Source organism: Aethalodelphis obliquidens, unplaced genomic scaffold, assembly GCF_003676395.1.
Source record: "Aethalodelphis obliquidens isolate GAN/ISIS:26980383/991018 unplaced genomic scaffold, ASM367639v1 scaffold46, whole genome shotgun sequence".
NCBI classification, from domain to species: Eukaryota; Metazoa; Chordata; class Mammalia; order Artiodactyla; family Delphinidae; genus Aethalodelphis; species Aethalodelphis obliquidens.
Window position 1 is genome coordinate 12248640 of NW_020837990.1, and position 14424 is coordinate 12263063.

At 40.6% G+C, this 14424-nt stretch overlaps 1 protein-coding gene across 8 annotated transcripts in view; it reads right to left on the minus strand.

Annotated features, from left to right (window-relative positions):
* Positions 1 to 14424, minus strand: part of SIK2 (salt inducible kinase 2) — a 132073-nt gene that overhangs the window by 8779 nt on the left and 108870 nt on the right. For 7 of the 8 annotated variants that reach the window (XM_027082344.1, XM_027082346.1, XM_027082340.1 and 4 more), the window contains 4 exons: positions 8415 to 8579; positions 1194 to 1434; positions 436 to 720; positions 127 to 290 (listed from right to left, as the gene is read on the minus strand). In XM_027082344.1, coding sequence (XP_026938145.1) covers positions 127 to 290; positions 436 to 720; positions 1194 to 1434; positions 8415 to 8579 — 855 coding nt within the window. The remainder of the gene's footprint in view (positions 1 to 126; positions 291 to 435; positions 721 to 1193; positions 1435 to 8414; positions 8580 to 14424) is intronic. The other variant, XM_027082341.1, reaches the window with a different exon arrangement.

Below are 14424 nucleotides of genomic sequence, written 5' to 3' on the forward strand. Positions count from 1 at the left end.
TCTTTCCAAAAGAACCCTGTTTGCTCCAGGACTGGAGTAAATCCTCTAAATGAAATGACACACCATCAGGACGAACTGATGCCTTATTCTCACCTAGCCACTGTGGGCAGGGCCCAGAGCACGCACCTGAGGGCAACTGCTGCCCAGGTCTTGGAGCTGAGGAGCAGGCGATGCCAGGTTAGGGTCTGCCTCTGATCCTAGCTGCTCATAGAGCAACTGCACTTTGTTCAACTCTAGGATTCCTTTGGTTCTAGCCAGATTCTGAAGATGCTGTCTAAATGCTACAATTCCTGAAAGAAAGAACAACGACCAAACAGTTTAAATAAAACACAAGGCCTTTCAGTGACCAGAGGTATGAAACCAACATGGCAACAAACCCCACCCAGTCCTACAACACAAGAGCTGTAGGAGCCAGCAGAGAAGGCAGGCAGTCACCTTGGGTGAGGGAAGTGTCTGACGCCCGGCGGCCCTCTCTGAAGCTCACTGGAGACCTGTTGTGGGCCTCTCGTTTCTGGGAGCTCAGAGCCTGCATGGTGGGGTTGGCAGGTCTCAGGCTCACGAAGGGAGACGTCATGCGGGGTGAGGGCTGATTGGCTAACATGATGTCCTTAAGGGAAGGGTTGTCCTCAAGAAAGTGCAGGTCCCTCTGAACAGACCCCATATCATACTCAGAGTCCACACTGTCAAGGGAGGGGTTGTCACTCATGGAGAAAATTTTCCCTTCAAGAGAAAAGACAAAAACAAAACACAACACCAATATGACCACCAATCAATTGCAACTTCTTGGAACATGGGATACAAAGCATAACTAGCTTGAGTTTCCACAGCAACAGTGTCCTTAATTTCTAACCAAAACATCTTTTCAGAACTTTTTTACATGTCAATTTAATCAGCTTCGAATTCTGTGGTGAAGACACTCCAGAACCTGTACCCACAAGATCTTGGCCACTCCAAAAGAGCCAGAGGCCTCGATGAGTCACATCACACTCGGATGAGTCCTGGGCGTCAGGGGAGGCCACTCAGAGACGTTTCATTTTAATCTCTGAGAGCTGCTGAGCAGGCCTAATCTTAACTCCTGCTGCATGTGGTCCACAAAGAAACAAGACATAGACAACATTCCAGGGGCTGGTTGGTATCATTCCTGTTTCTTGGAGAAGACTCAAGATGCCGGGAAGACCCAGGCCGGCACTTACTGGAAAGCGTACCTGAACCAGGCATCACGGCCAGCTGATTGGTCACTTCCGACAGAGTGTGCCGCCTCTGCCCGCCGCGTGTGGACTGGAAGGCGCCCAGGGCCCGCCCGGGGTCTTCCTCGGCCTCTCCTTCTGTCTCCAGCCCTTCATCAATGGAGGTCTCCATCACGTCGCTGGGCAGTGACTGGCACCCCTTCCTCGCCAGGACAGGAGGCACAGGGTCCAGGAGACAGCCATTTACCTAAATGTCAGTGTGACAGGGATGTGAGAGGAGCTATCAGGCGCTGCTCTGCTGAGACACTTGAAGAATCCACAAAGGCAAAAATGTCAGGACCTCTGGCCAATTACAAATTAAGTAAAATATTAAAAATGTACATATTGGTTACTAATGACAACCATGTAGATTAGAAGTTAAGGCAAGTCAACCAACAGCAGCACTTAAGAGACAGAAGCCCATTATGACCCAAACTGGCACTGCCTCCCAGGTTTCTCTGAGTCATCATGATTACAATGAACACTTTTTTTTAGTGGTTTCCAGATGAATAGGGTCTATTAGCTTGAGGCCTACCAATTATTATTATTTTTTTTAAATAAGGGAAATGAAGAGGGGGAAGATGAGATTTAGTAAAAAGAAAACAAAACCAACTGCACGGCTGATAGATAAGAAAAGAGTAGTCACCAGCATTCTTCTAACGTTCAACCACGAAACATACTGGAAGGCTCTACACATACTTCTATATGCATAATTTAAGTACCTGCACATTGGATTTAGTCTTTAGTTGGTTCTATGTGCCTAAGGAATGGAAGAAAGAATTCTTTAAAGACGGACATACCACAAAAAGGAGTGAAAACAAAATTCAAATGGCAAACAGCCAAAGCCTTCCATTATAGAATAACAAATGACTCACAGGCCCCAAATTCCAGCAGAGGTTAACGAGCGGCAGCGCTCTGAATTCTCTCCGCTCCAGCAACACACACAGTATCTGCGCTTCCTATCCCACGGGATGAGCTCAGCACAGCTCCTGAGTGAGAGCGTCGCCTTCCTCTGCAGTTGCCAAGCAAACCACCTTGGGGGGGCAGACACAGCCCACAAAGGGGAGCTGTGGTTGCGAGTTCTTCTGGCTGGTAAAAGCCCCAACGAGGAGGCAATTATTTACCTCATTACCTTATCTATCCCCCCATGGAAATCAATCCAGTTTTCTCCTATGAATAGCTGCTCAGGAACAGCCAGGCAAAAGACTGAGCTCCCAGCAGTACTTTCACCTGGAATACACCGGGTAGCGCTATTGTTTCTTTTGGAAGCAGGAGAGGCTCATGTATGTGAGAGGTGACGTGGGACATCGCTATGCCAGACACAGGAAACTTTCCTCTTATGGCAACCAATCTGAAGGCGCTGCGAGGCCCTTTATTTGGAGAGGGAGACTTGGGTGACTCAGATCGTTGTTTGCTTGGGGGAGGGGATGGTTATTCCATAAAATCTGTTCTGGGGCTGTAGCCATTACTTGGATAAGGCAGCTAATGCACTACAGGGTTTTAAAGTGACAAGTGGCCACTTAAAAGGAAGGGTAGAAAATGCTTTCTTCCTAGACTAAGACCAATCTTCTCCATGGCACCAGAAAACAAAAACTCTGAAATCTGGCCAGGAACAATTATGCTCCCCTTCAACCATCCCCAGATAAGTGTTCCCTTTTTAACTAAACTTGAAAGTTTTCTTGTAGGAAAGAATGGTGGCTTGGGGACTTAACATTTATAACTCTACGCTACGTTCCTTGACTGTCTACTAGCATAATTTTCTAAGACTAGCCAAGGATGATTTGGAAATGAATAAAAAACAACAGAGAAAAGACTGTTATCAAGTAAATATCTACTGAGCATCTTTACATTTTATAGCATATGTCAAAATTTTGTCAGATGTTTCTTGCAAGAAATATTTTGCAAGTACCGCCTTACAACCATGCCTTTCTTTCCTTAGTAGAGAAAGGCCACTTTTTTCTGAGTACTCAAAAAACCTTGCAGTCCCCCCAAATTTACGATTTTTCTTAAATTGTCTGCTTATAAATTTATTTCCTCATCTAGACTACAAGAAGAATTTTTATCATTCATTTAACAATGTTTGCTGAATTCAGTTTCACCCTGGGACAGGTAGATGACAATGATCTGGTTTTTCAGATGATGCTTGGTGATGACTGAAGCAGAAAATGCTGTGGTGACCCTTTCACAGTTAAGAGGTATGAACAGAAAGCTGCCCTAGAGCTCATTCAGTTTACAGGTGTGAACACTTCCATCTCTAAGATCAGTTCCTGAAACAGGTGATAATCATGCCACCTTTGCCTGCCAGTTTACCCAGGGACTTGATATAACAAATTAAACTCTAGGATTTTGTGACTGTAACATGGGCTGATCTATCTCAGTGACCTAAGCTGCTAGAAATGAGATCTTTTGCTCTAGGAAACAATCCAGGCTAACTGTAAACTCTAAGACTGCAAAATACAATATGGGTGGGTAAAACGTACATTTTCCAACACAGTGTTTTTGCCTTTCCTTAAAGTTCAGTAGATCACTTCCCTTCTGATAAGAGATCTCAGATGCAGTAGATAGCATACATGTAGGAGTCAGCCTCTCAGAACCCCCACCACTAATTGATAATACCCCTGAGCTTACCACATACACAAGATTCTAGCACAGGAGATTGCTAGACTGTTATGGACTGAATGTTTGTATCTCCCCTTAGATTCATATATTGAAGCCCTAACATCAGTGTGGCTATATTGGAGATGGAGCCTCTAAAGAGCTGACTAACACGGTAGACCAACGTATAGTACTAGCCAGTGAGCCTGGAGGCTGGGAATGTGCCTTATTTAATTTGTATCCTAAGTGCCTGGCAAGTTTGGCATATATTGAAGAGGCTCAAACCTCAGCTCCATCACTTATTAAGGCAAGTTGTTAACTTCTATAAAGCTCTTTTTTTTTTCCTTCACTTGTAAAATGGGAGTAAAGTTGTTTGGGAGGATTAACTAAAACACTGTGTATATTAACATTATTTCTGGACCAAAGAGAATGCTATTTTATAACAAAAAATTTTTAAAGCATGAGAATAAAACAACAACATTTTCTTTTAAAGCATTTTTACCATCTTGAGGCAAATTAAACAAACAACCAGGTGAGGAAGAAAAGCACTAGATAACCCAGTTCCAGAAATTTATCCTAGGGAAATAATAAAAGGTATAGTCAAAAATTTAGACACAGGGATATTCACCTGAAGCATATGTAAGGAAGCAAAAAATATTCAAGTACCTGATGTCCAAAAATAGAAGAGTAGTTAAATAAGGGTGCATCTAATACAATATATTAGGCAGTTGTTAAATATAACTCATGCTTTCAAAGAAGATTTCATGGTATGGGAAAAATGCTCATGATGTTATATTACATAAAAGCAAGGTACAAAATTACATATAATAGAATAAAATTTTGTTTTAACAAGTCTACCTACGTACTGAGTCACCGTATACTCATCCACCCACCCATCCATCTATCCATCCATCTATAACCTACTCTAAGGAAACGTGTCAAAATGGGCTTACCTTTGGGTAGGGGGACTATGGATAAATTAATTTTTTTCCTTTATCCCTCTTTGAATTTTCCATGTGTGATTCTGACTGGTTTGATGTCTTTTAATTAGAAATTTAAAAATCCAAAGTCAGAAGTAAAAGTGCAATTTCTCCCCTTTACAAAGTCTTAGAGGTTAACACGATTAAGAGTTTTTGATGAATATCCTTCTTAGATCTTTTGTCATGTGTACTACCTTTATAATTTAAAAAAGGTATTAAAAACGTCAATAGACATGAACAGCTCTACTACACTTGCACTTTCATAGTTTAGTTTCACAGTTCCCTTCCACTATCCGGACATGGAGACGGTAACTTGGAAAATCCTTTTCTCATAGAACTTTAATAAAATGTTAAAACTGACTGAAGTGTCCGTATGTATAAAGTCCATTATTCCAAAGAAACTCTCAAAAGTGAGAGACTGACCCTACAGGGCTTGCATCTGCTCCTGTATGGGCTCTGTACCACCTGGGGGCTCGGTTACTGCTCAGAGTTAGGTGACTGTCTCAGAAAGGTGCTATTTTGGGAGCAACCCCAAACCCATGTTTCAGTGCAGACTTCCTGAGGGATTTTACTGATAAGTTTAAGTTGAAGACTTCTGGGAGAGAAGGAGAAGCGAAACCTCCAAGGCGCACAACATCTGCCACCAATCGCGAGCAGAAATGACTGAGCAACACATGCAGTTACGCGGCATCCTTTAGACCACAACAAATAGGTGTTAGAGGAAATGCATATGAAGCAAGACCAACAACAAAGGGCTAGTATCTCTGTCTGACGGTTTTGTGTGTGTGCGTTTATTTATGGGCCCCAGAGAAAGAGGTGCTAGGGAGGGAAGAGGCACAAAGAGTACTGCTGACATAAATGAAATGGTACGCAAATAAGACCAGCGGATGTCTACAGCCTGGCTGAGTGCCAAGGTGGCCCTGCCAGTGTGGGTGGCCAGTTCCAGCATGGCATTGCTCTTCCTACAAATGCAAATATGCCATCTAGCTTCTGTCTATATCTTTCACAAAATCATTCATTTCCTGTCTGTTTCCTAGTTACGGTAACAATCACAAGCTTTAAAAATAGCTTGCCCTATATAATACGGCAGACAGTGCCCAATCTGTGTTTTGGGCCTGAGGCCCTCATAGCCAAGCTTTAAGCAGACTGCATTTTAATTTTTTCAAGGGGATTAGATTTTAAAAATAAATGAGTGATGTTGCCTCAATTTATGTCTAAATTTCTGGGTGAGAATGTAATAGCAGTTTATGAGGATTTGAACATGCTAGGCAACCACAGGCAGAGGAACAGACTGTCCACAGGAAGTGGCCTCGTCCTCAGGGACAGGGACACTAACTCCTCAGGGTCAGGAACCCGGCTTAACACCTGCTTATGGCAGCCCAGCATCAAGGTGCCTTGACTACGCTCTAGTCATTACTCATTACTTAACTTCTGAATCAGCTCTACCTCCAGAGCTCCCTATTTCTGAAAATGCTATTCACCTTCCTGATCATCAAGGCTCAAAATACTGTTATCGGTCTGGACTTCTTTTCTCTGGACCCTAACAGTCTATCAGTTTTATCTGTGCAATCTCATTTATACCATCCCCTCCTCTCCAGTTTCACGGGCACCATCCTAGCTCAAGCCCTTGTCACCTCCCCTGACACACACTCTAACCTTCTACTGTGCTTGTCACCAGTCTCTCTCCTATCCAATGCAGGCTACGGACCCTTCCAGGTTCATTTCTGAAGCACAATGTGGATCATGGTGTTTCCTTATCAAAAAATCTCCGATTGTTTCCTACTACCTTGGAGAAGGTCCATTTGGAAAAAACTCTTTTTTTTTACAATTTAATTTTATTTATTTGGTCGTGCCGGGTCTTAGTTGTGGCAGGTGGGCTCCTTAGTTGCAGCTCATCGGCTCCTTGGTTGTGGCACGTGGATTCCTTAGTCGTGGCCCGAGGGCTCCTTAGTTGTGGCTCGCCAGCTCCTTAGTTGCGGCATGTGAACTCTTAGTTGCGGCATGCATGTGGGATCTAGTTTCCTGACCAGGGATTGAACCCAGGCCCCCTGCATTGGAGGCGGGGAGTCCCAACCACTGTGCCACCAGGGCAGTCCCAAAAACTCTCTCTTTATTAAAAAAAATATTTATTTATTTATTTGGCTGCACCAGGTCTTAGTTGTGGCATGTGGGATCTAGTTCTGTGACCAGGGATCGAACCTGAGCCCCCTCCATTGAGAGCACGGAGTCTTAACCGCTGGACCACCAGGGAAGTCCCAGAAAAAACTCTCTTGATAATACTGAAACATGTTCCCCTGTTGAGAGCCCCAACCTAGAGAAAGAGTCTATCCCTTGGCTTGCCATTCAAAGCAAGGCTATTTGTCTTTATTTTGTACAACTTCCCTTCACACGCCCTCTCCCTCAGCCACACTGAGCTCCTGCTCTGACTTAGAGGGACCCAGGCTTTCCTGACGTTTGCTTGTTGCTCAGGCCTTTCCCTCCACCGAGATATCACACCCTAGTTTCCATCCACCCTGATTCTGCCCTCCTCTCAATTCCCAGCTCTGACAGTTAAACCAAAGACATTCCTGATCAAATGAACTAAAAGCAACTCCCCCGTCTCCTTCTAGTTTTGCAGCACTTTGATTTTTTTATCTCTTTAAGGGACCAATTATGTTTTATCAATTTATTCAGTACCTGGCACATTACCTTTAGTTAAGCTTCATGTCTCTTCTGCTAGACTACAAACTTTGAGGCAGAACTAATGTCTGAGTCATCTTTTTATTACCTAACGAGCCTAAAAAGACAGGAAACCAATATTTGCTGAGTATCTACAATTTGCCCAAAACCTCACACACATTCTTTCAATTAATCCTCACAACAGTCTCATAAAGTTGGTATCCTTGTTTTACACAAGAGAAATGGAGGTTCAAAGAAGTTAGCCACTTTATCCAAGTCCACACAGCTAGTGAAGAACAGAGTCTATTTTAAACATACTCTAAGACCTGCTCATTAATATGATCCTCTGTATATCACTGGATGCTAAGTATATAAAACACAAATTAGAAGTTAAATAAATATTCACTAAATGAGGGAAGCTGTCATGTTCCATATACTAAAAGCCAACTTTATGCAGCACACCAGAATAAACTTATCTCCTTTAAGTATGTTCAAACTGGACACAAAAAGATGTTTAACTGACCAAAAAAGATGGCTCATCATTTTGTAGCTGCAGCACAGGCAGCAGAAGAGAGGCCATAATAACATAGGCAAAGCCCAATTTAGCACAATAGTTATACTTTTGTTTTCAGAATTACAATTGGTTAAAAAAAAATCCAAAACCTATGAGGGATCTAGAACTTGAGAGAAGGAATTGGTTAAGGAAAGAGAATGAAGAAGGATTCTGAAAAGTACACGAGATCTGACATGTTACATAACCGTCGTAATGACAAGATGGAGAGAGAGCGAGGTTAGGCCTGGATACTTTTCTCAGGTCTTCTGCACAAAAACAACTCCTCCCAAGTGACTTGAGGAAATGACAAAGTTCAGCTAAGCCGAAGTACAACATTTGTGTGGACAGAGTTGAAATCTCCAGCCAACCAACAAGCTTGGAGTCTCTCAAACACATCTGTACCTTTGGAGTGTCGACACACTCTTCCTCCATGAATGCTGCTTCCGCCTGACAGCCGGATGCTGGAAACGTGAAGGTGTCCACATTGGATGCCTGTGGGAGGAGGGCAGATCGCATCACTCGCACGTTTGGTGAATGCACCGTCACTGGGAGTCCCACAGTTTGTGTCTGTAAATATGGCAAGAACAGAAAGTTTGGGAACATTAATACTTTCTATATAAATATACAAAATTCTTGAAATAAAACAATTCTTCCTGATGTAATTAAAGGGTAAATAGTGATTTGTTGGAAACTCCAGAAAAGATGTGATGAAGTACGTACATGGTACAGGTATCGATCTGAAGCAGTCTAGCAATCAATTATTCTGAGATAGGTTGTACAGAATTTCGTTCCTGTTCCATGATGAGGTGCATAACTTTCACAGATGACAGGAAAGCTAGCCTTTGTAAGGAATCTAAGACACTTTTTTTCAATTCAATGAACATATATTGGCTATATCCTTAAATATATTACCTTGGAAAGATACAAAGAAGAATAGAGAAGTCCCAGTCTCTAAGAGTAGGAGATCAAAACTGAACCAGAGATAAGATACACACACAACTAACTGTAATACAAAGTACACTGCAATAAGGGCTATCTACCTGCATCTCTTTTTTTTTTTTTTGGTGGGGTACGAAGTGAGATGGTATATATTTCTTGGCAAGGGAGTGAGTGTAGAGGAAGAAGAGAGAAGCAGCAGCTACTCGGAGGGGACAGGAATGTTGAAAGAGACGCACAGACTGAACACACACAGCCTGCTTGCCCAGTGGAAACAGAGATGCTTATTGCTGAGCAAGTTATGTTCCTGAAGTCAACCTACTCTAGAAAGTCCATTCTCCATGTCTCCTCTGTTAAAAATTCTAAGTAAACAAGTATTACAAAGTCTTCATTTAAAAGAGAATTTTCCTTTATGACAATTGGCAAGAATTGATTTTGAAGATGAAACCGCTGGATACTCCTTTCCTCCCCATTTCTTCAAAACTAGCAGAATAATTTATTAGATGCCTTTTGAACATAACAGACATTGCAAAATATCTGAGGGAACAAACATCATACCAGTTTCTAAAAGGCAGAGGAATGGCCTGTATTTTTTCTGCCATTGTCACTTTAAGGGATATAGGATGGTGAGCTTTAAATTCAAACAAGTGAAAAGGAACAAAATGGTATGATTCTAGCTTTTCCCTTCCCAAGACCTGGTTTTGATTCTGGGCTCCATCACTTACTAATTGTGTGAACTTAATCAGTTACCTAAACTCTTTGCATCTTATTTTCTTCGCCTCTGAAAAATGTCATAATATCTACTTCACAGTGAAGTTAGGACTGTAAAAGGCAACATGTAAAGTCCTTCGCTCAGTAATGTTAATTCCTCCTTTCTAAAGTCTTAAAATGATGACAATAATTTAATACAGGAATTAGTAAAATGAATACACAGTTTTGTTCTCAGATACTAGCTAATGGTTCCCAGTTAAAATTTCAGGTTGATGGTTTTCAATAATGGGGGAATATGTTATAAATACACTTTATATTTGACTATGACTATATTTAGAATATACTTTATATTCCAACATTAACATCATTAGATATACTGCATGAGATAAAGAACAAAACAGCAATAGCAAAGTGTTGGTATTATATGGATGGTAAAAAGAGACAGAAAATACACTGTATATTATTCTGAGCATGGTAAAGAAATAGCTTTTCTTATATCATCATTCCTCAGGCCTATATCCTCGTCACTTTTGAGATGAAACATTTTTTTTTTCCTTTCAAGCATTAGTCATTTAAATTAATTTTTTTAGCCACAATGTAAAATTTAAACTTCCAAATAAAGCATATTTGATACATTCCTCTTACCCTTATCATTGGTTTTTCAATCAAAGGATAAAGCTGAACTTTGATTTCTGTTTCCCAAATTTATTAGACTGCTCCTTATCAGGGCAAAGCACTACCTGTAGACACTGCCCTGGAAATGAGATACCAACATGATAACTATGATATGTTCTTCTCACTCCCTGCCTCTTGTTAGCTATGACTTTTTAAATGGCAGGATTGTGCTGGGCCAGACCAAGCATAACACATTTTCCTTTCACATCCAACCTGGACTACAACAACTTACTGTGAACTTGGTAAGGACAGAGAAATAACACATTTTATTATGACAGCCGCTTCACAGGAAATACAATGACAGATTCAGGGGTCTGCTTTTTAGGATTCTTGCAATCACTGACGGGATTAAGGAAGTCTTTTTGGCACAAGTTAGAGTATAAATATTCAAACAGCATGCCCAGCACTAAAGATCTGATTAAAGAATATGTTATTATAATAAATAGATGGTTGATTAATATCCCAAGCAAGCAGATATTACCAGTTTCTCCAAGAGTGGCCATAAACACAATAGGCACATGGAAAGATGCTCAACATTGCTAATTATTAGAGAAATACAAATCAAAACTAAACTGAGATATCACCACACACCGGTCAGAATGGCCATCATTAAAAAGTCTACAAATAACAAATTCCGGAGAGCATGTGGAGAAAAGGGAACCCTCTTACACTGGTTGGAATGTAAGTTGGTGCAGCCACTATGGAAAACAGTATGGAGGTTCCTCAGAGAGCTAAAAATAGAATTACCATATGATCCAGCAATCCCACTTCTGGGTATATATCCAGACAAAACTATAATTCAAAAAGATACAGGCACCCCTATGTTCATAGCAGCACTATTTACAATCGCCAGACACAGAAACAACCTAAATGTAAATTGACAGAGGAATGGATAAAGAAGATGTGGTACTCAAAATGTTCACTGCAGCTCTATTTATAATAGCCCGGAGATGGAAACAACCTAAGTGTTCAGCATCGGATGAATGGATAAAGAAGATGTGGCACATATATACAATGGAATATTACTCAGCCATAAAAAGAAACGAAATTGAGCTATTTGTAATGAGGTGGGTGGACCTAGAGTCTGTCATACAGAGTGAAGTAAGTCAGAAAGAGAAAGACAAATACCGTATGCTAACACATATATATGGAATTTAAGAAAAAAAAAATGTCATGAAGAACCTAGGGGTAAAACAGGAATAAAGACACAGACTTACTAGAGAATGGACTTGAGGATATGGGGAGGGGGAAGGGTAAGCTGTGACAAAGTGAGAGAGTGGCATGGACATATATACACTACCAAACATAAAATAGCTAGTTAGTGGGAAGCAGCTGCATAGCACAGGGAGATCAGCTTGGTGCTTTGTGACCACCTAGAGAGGTGGGATAGGGAGGGTGGGAGGGAGGGAGACGCAAGAGGGAAGAGATATGGGAACATATGTATATGTATAACTGATTCACTTTGTTATAAAGCAGAAACTAACACACCATTGTAAAGCAATTATACTCCAATAAAGATGTAAAAAAAAAAAAAAGATGTGGTACAATGGAATACTACTCAGCCATAAAAAAGAACGAAATAATGCCATTTGCAGCAACATGGATGCAACTAGAGATTATCATACCAAATGAAGAAAGTAAGAAAGAGAAAGACAAATACCATATGATATCACTTATATGTAGAATCTAAAATATGGCACAAATGAACCTATCTACAAAACAGAAAGGGACTCACAGGCATAGAGCACAGACTTGTGGTTACCAAAGTGGAGGGGAGGTAGGGGAGGGATGGACTGGGAGTCTGGGGATAGTAGATGCGAACTATTACGTATAGAATGGATAAAGAGCAAGGGAACTATATTCAGTATCCTGGGATAAATCATAATGAAAAAGAATATAAAAAAGAGTGTATATATGTGTATAACTGAGTCACTTTTCTGTACAGCAGAAATTAACACAACATTGTAAATCAACTATACTTCAATAAAAAAATAAATTAAAAAAAAAGAGTGGCCATAAACAATGACCATGTCCACTAACTGTAATGACTTTTTAGATCATATGTTTATTGTCTTGAATCTCTTCTTCTGATTTTATGCTTTCCAGCACCATTAAAATGAAAATAACATTTTCTCCTACAGGAAAAATCTTTACTGGTCCTATAGGAGTATGCTTATTATGGACAGAATTGTGCCCCCTGCCCCTGCCCCCATCTATATGTTGAAGCCCTAACACCCAATGTGACTATATCTGTAGACAGGACCTTTAAGGAGGTAATCAAGGTTAAATGAGGTCATAAGGGTGGGGACCTAATGCAAAAGGACTGGTGTCCCTCTAAGAAGAGGATGAGATACCAGAGATCTCTCTTCCTGTATGTGCAGAGAAGAGGATGTGCAAGGACATAGTGAGAAGGTGGCCATCTACACGCCAGGAAGAGTCCTCAGAACCCTGATGGCCCCTTGATCTTGGACTTCCAGCCTCTAAAACTGCAAAAACATAAACTTTGTTGTTGAAGCTGCCCAGTCTGTGGTGCTTTGTTAACAGCAGCCCTAGTTGACTTTTTCTTACAGTTGTGGAGGGCAGCCTCTAATCAGTAATTAAAGAAGAACTGGGATGAGTGTTTCATTCTAGTCTACTTACAGTTGATGGAAAGTTGGAGTGAAGGACTATTAAAAACTAGCAGATAGAATTCACAAGAAAAAGGCATATTTTAAAAAAATAGTCACCTGCAGTCAATTAGATGTAACATTTCCTGTATATTATGTGCCAAATATAAGTACTCTAAATCCATCTAAAGTGGGAATCTCAATGTTTTCTAAGTAGTAATCATGGGTTGTTCATCACTATACCATAAATTCCTTAAGGGCAGGGACTGTTTCCTGGGTACCTATGAAACCATGATGGCTGGGACTGTGCCTGGCACATAAGTGCTCTATCTGAACGGAACTGCTGGTATCAATTAATCAATTTTATCTTTGTAGCAAACTTATGAAGTAGGTATTGCTATTTCCATTTTATAGTTAAGGACCCTGGAGCTCAGAGATGCTGATTTGTTGAAGTCACTCAGCTCAGTATGGAACCCAAGGTCTGCTTGATTGCACAAGTCATGTGATCTCTGCAAAGGATCTTGTGATTTCCCCAGTTCCTTATCACTCTATCAAGCAACAAGCGATTTGCCACTTCTTTAAACAGATAGTAGAACACCAAAGAATTCAAAGGGAGAAGGCTCTACTAAAGCTTTAAGCACATTTATAGTCATAAAAACAGAGAAATCTATTTTTTAACAAGTTCAATACTAAACATTAGAATGTGAAGTCTCGTAGGGAAGGGAGATCTTCTTCAACCCCAGTGCCTGTTTCTTAGCATCCAGATGGCACTCAAGACAAGTTTCTGAATGAGCACTGAAGATTGCTATTTGAATTAGATACATTTTAAGTCACAATAAATAGCTTTCTATGATAACTTGGATCAATGCATAAAATGAGAAGAACTCACGGGGTGCTTGGTAATAAAAAAAATGATCAAACATAAGAAGCCCCAAGCCAAATGAAATATAACTTGAGATCTAAGGAATCTGCTTCAAGTTTAGATATGAAAGGAAATCATGTACAATAACATATGCGTGTGCTCAGGAGCAATCGTTTATGTAACCCTCACTTGTGTAATGTTTCAGAAGAATAAAGAGACTCGGGAGGGAAGCTACTCAGCATGGGGGCTTTCCTGCTTCCTATCCTTCCGCCTGGCAGCATTTTCCAGAGGGAAGGGGCACCCTCCATCTCACTATTACTACTCCAACTTAGGAATTCTCATTTTATCTCCCTCCTCTCTATCTTGAAAGCCATACCACTAGACTTTGAAGGATTCCAAGTGCTCAGAGATACTTCAACCCAAATATCTGGAATTTTACTGATATATTATTTTACTCACATTAGTATCAATACTCACATTATTTTAGATATTAAAATATGTATAACAAGGTACACCATTTACCTATTAAAATCAAGACGATTTTAATTTCCTGGGGTTTCTTTTTCACATATTCTGTAGAAGCCAATGCAAAATTCTACTATAATTCTATAAATTTTGTAAA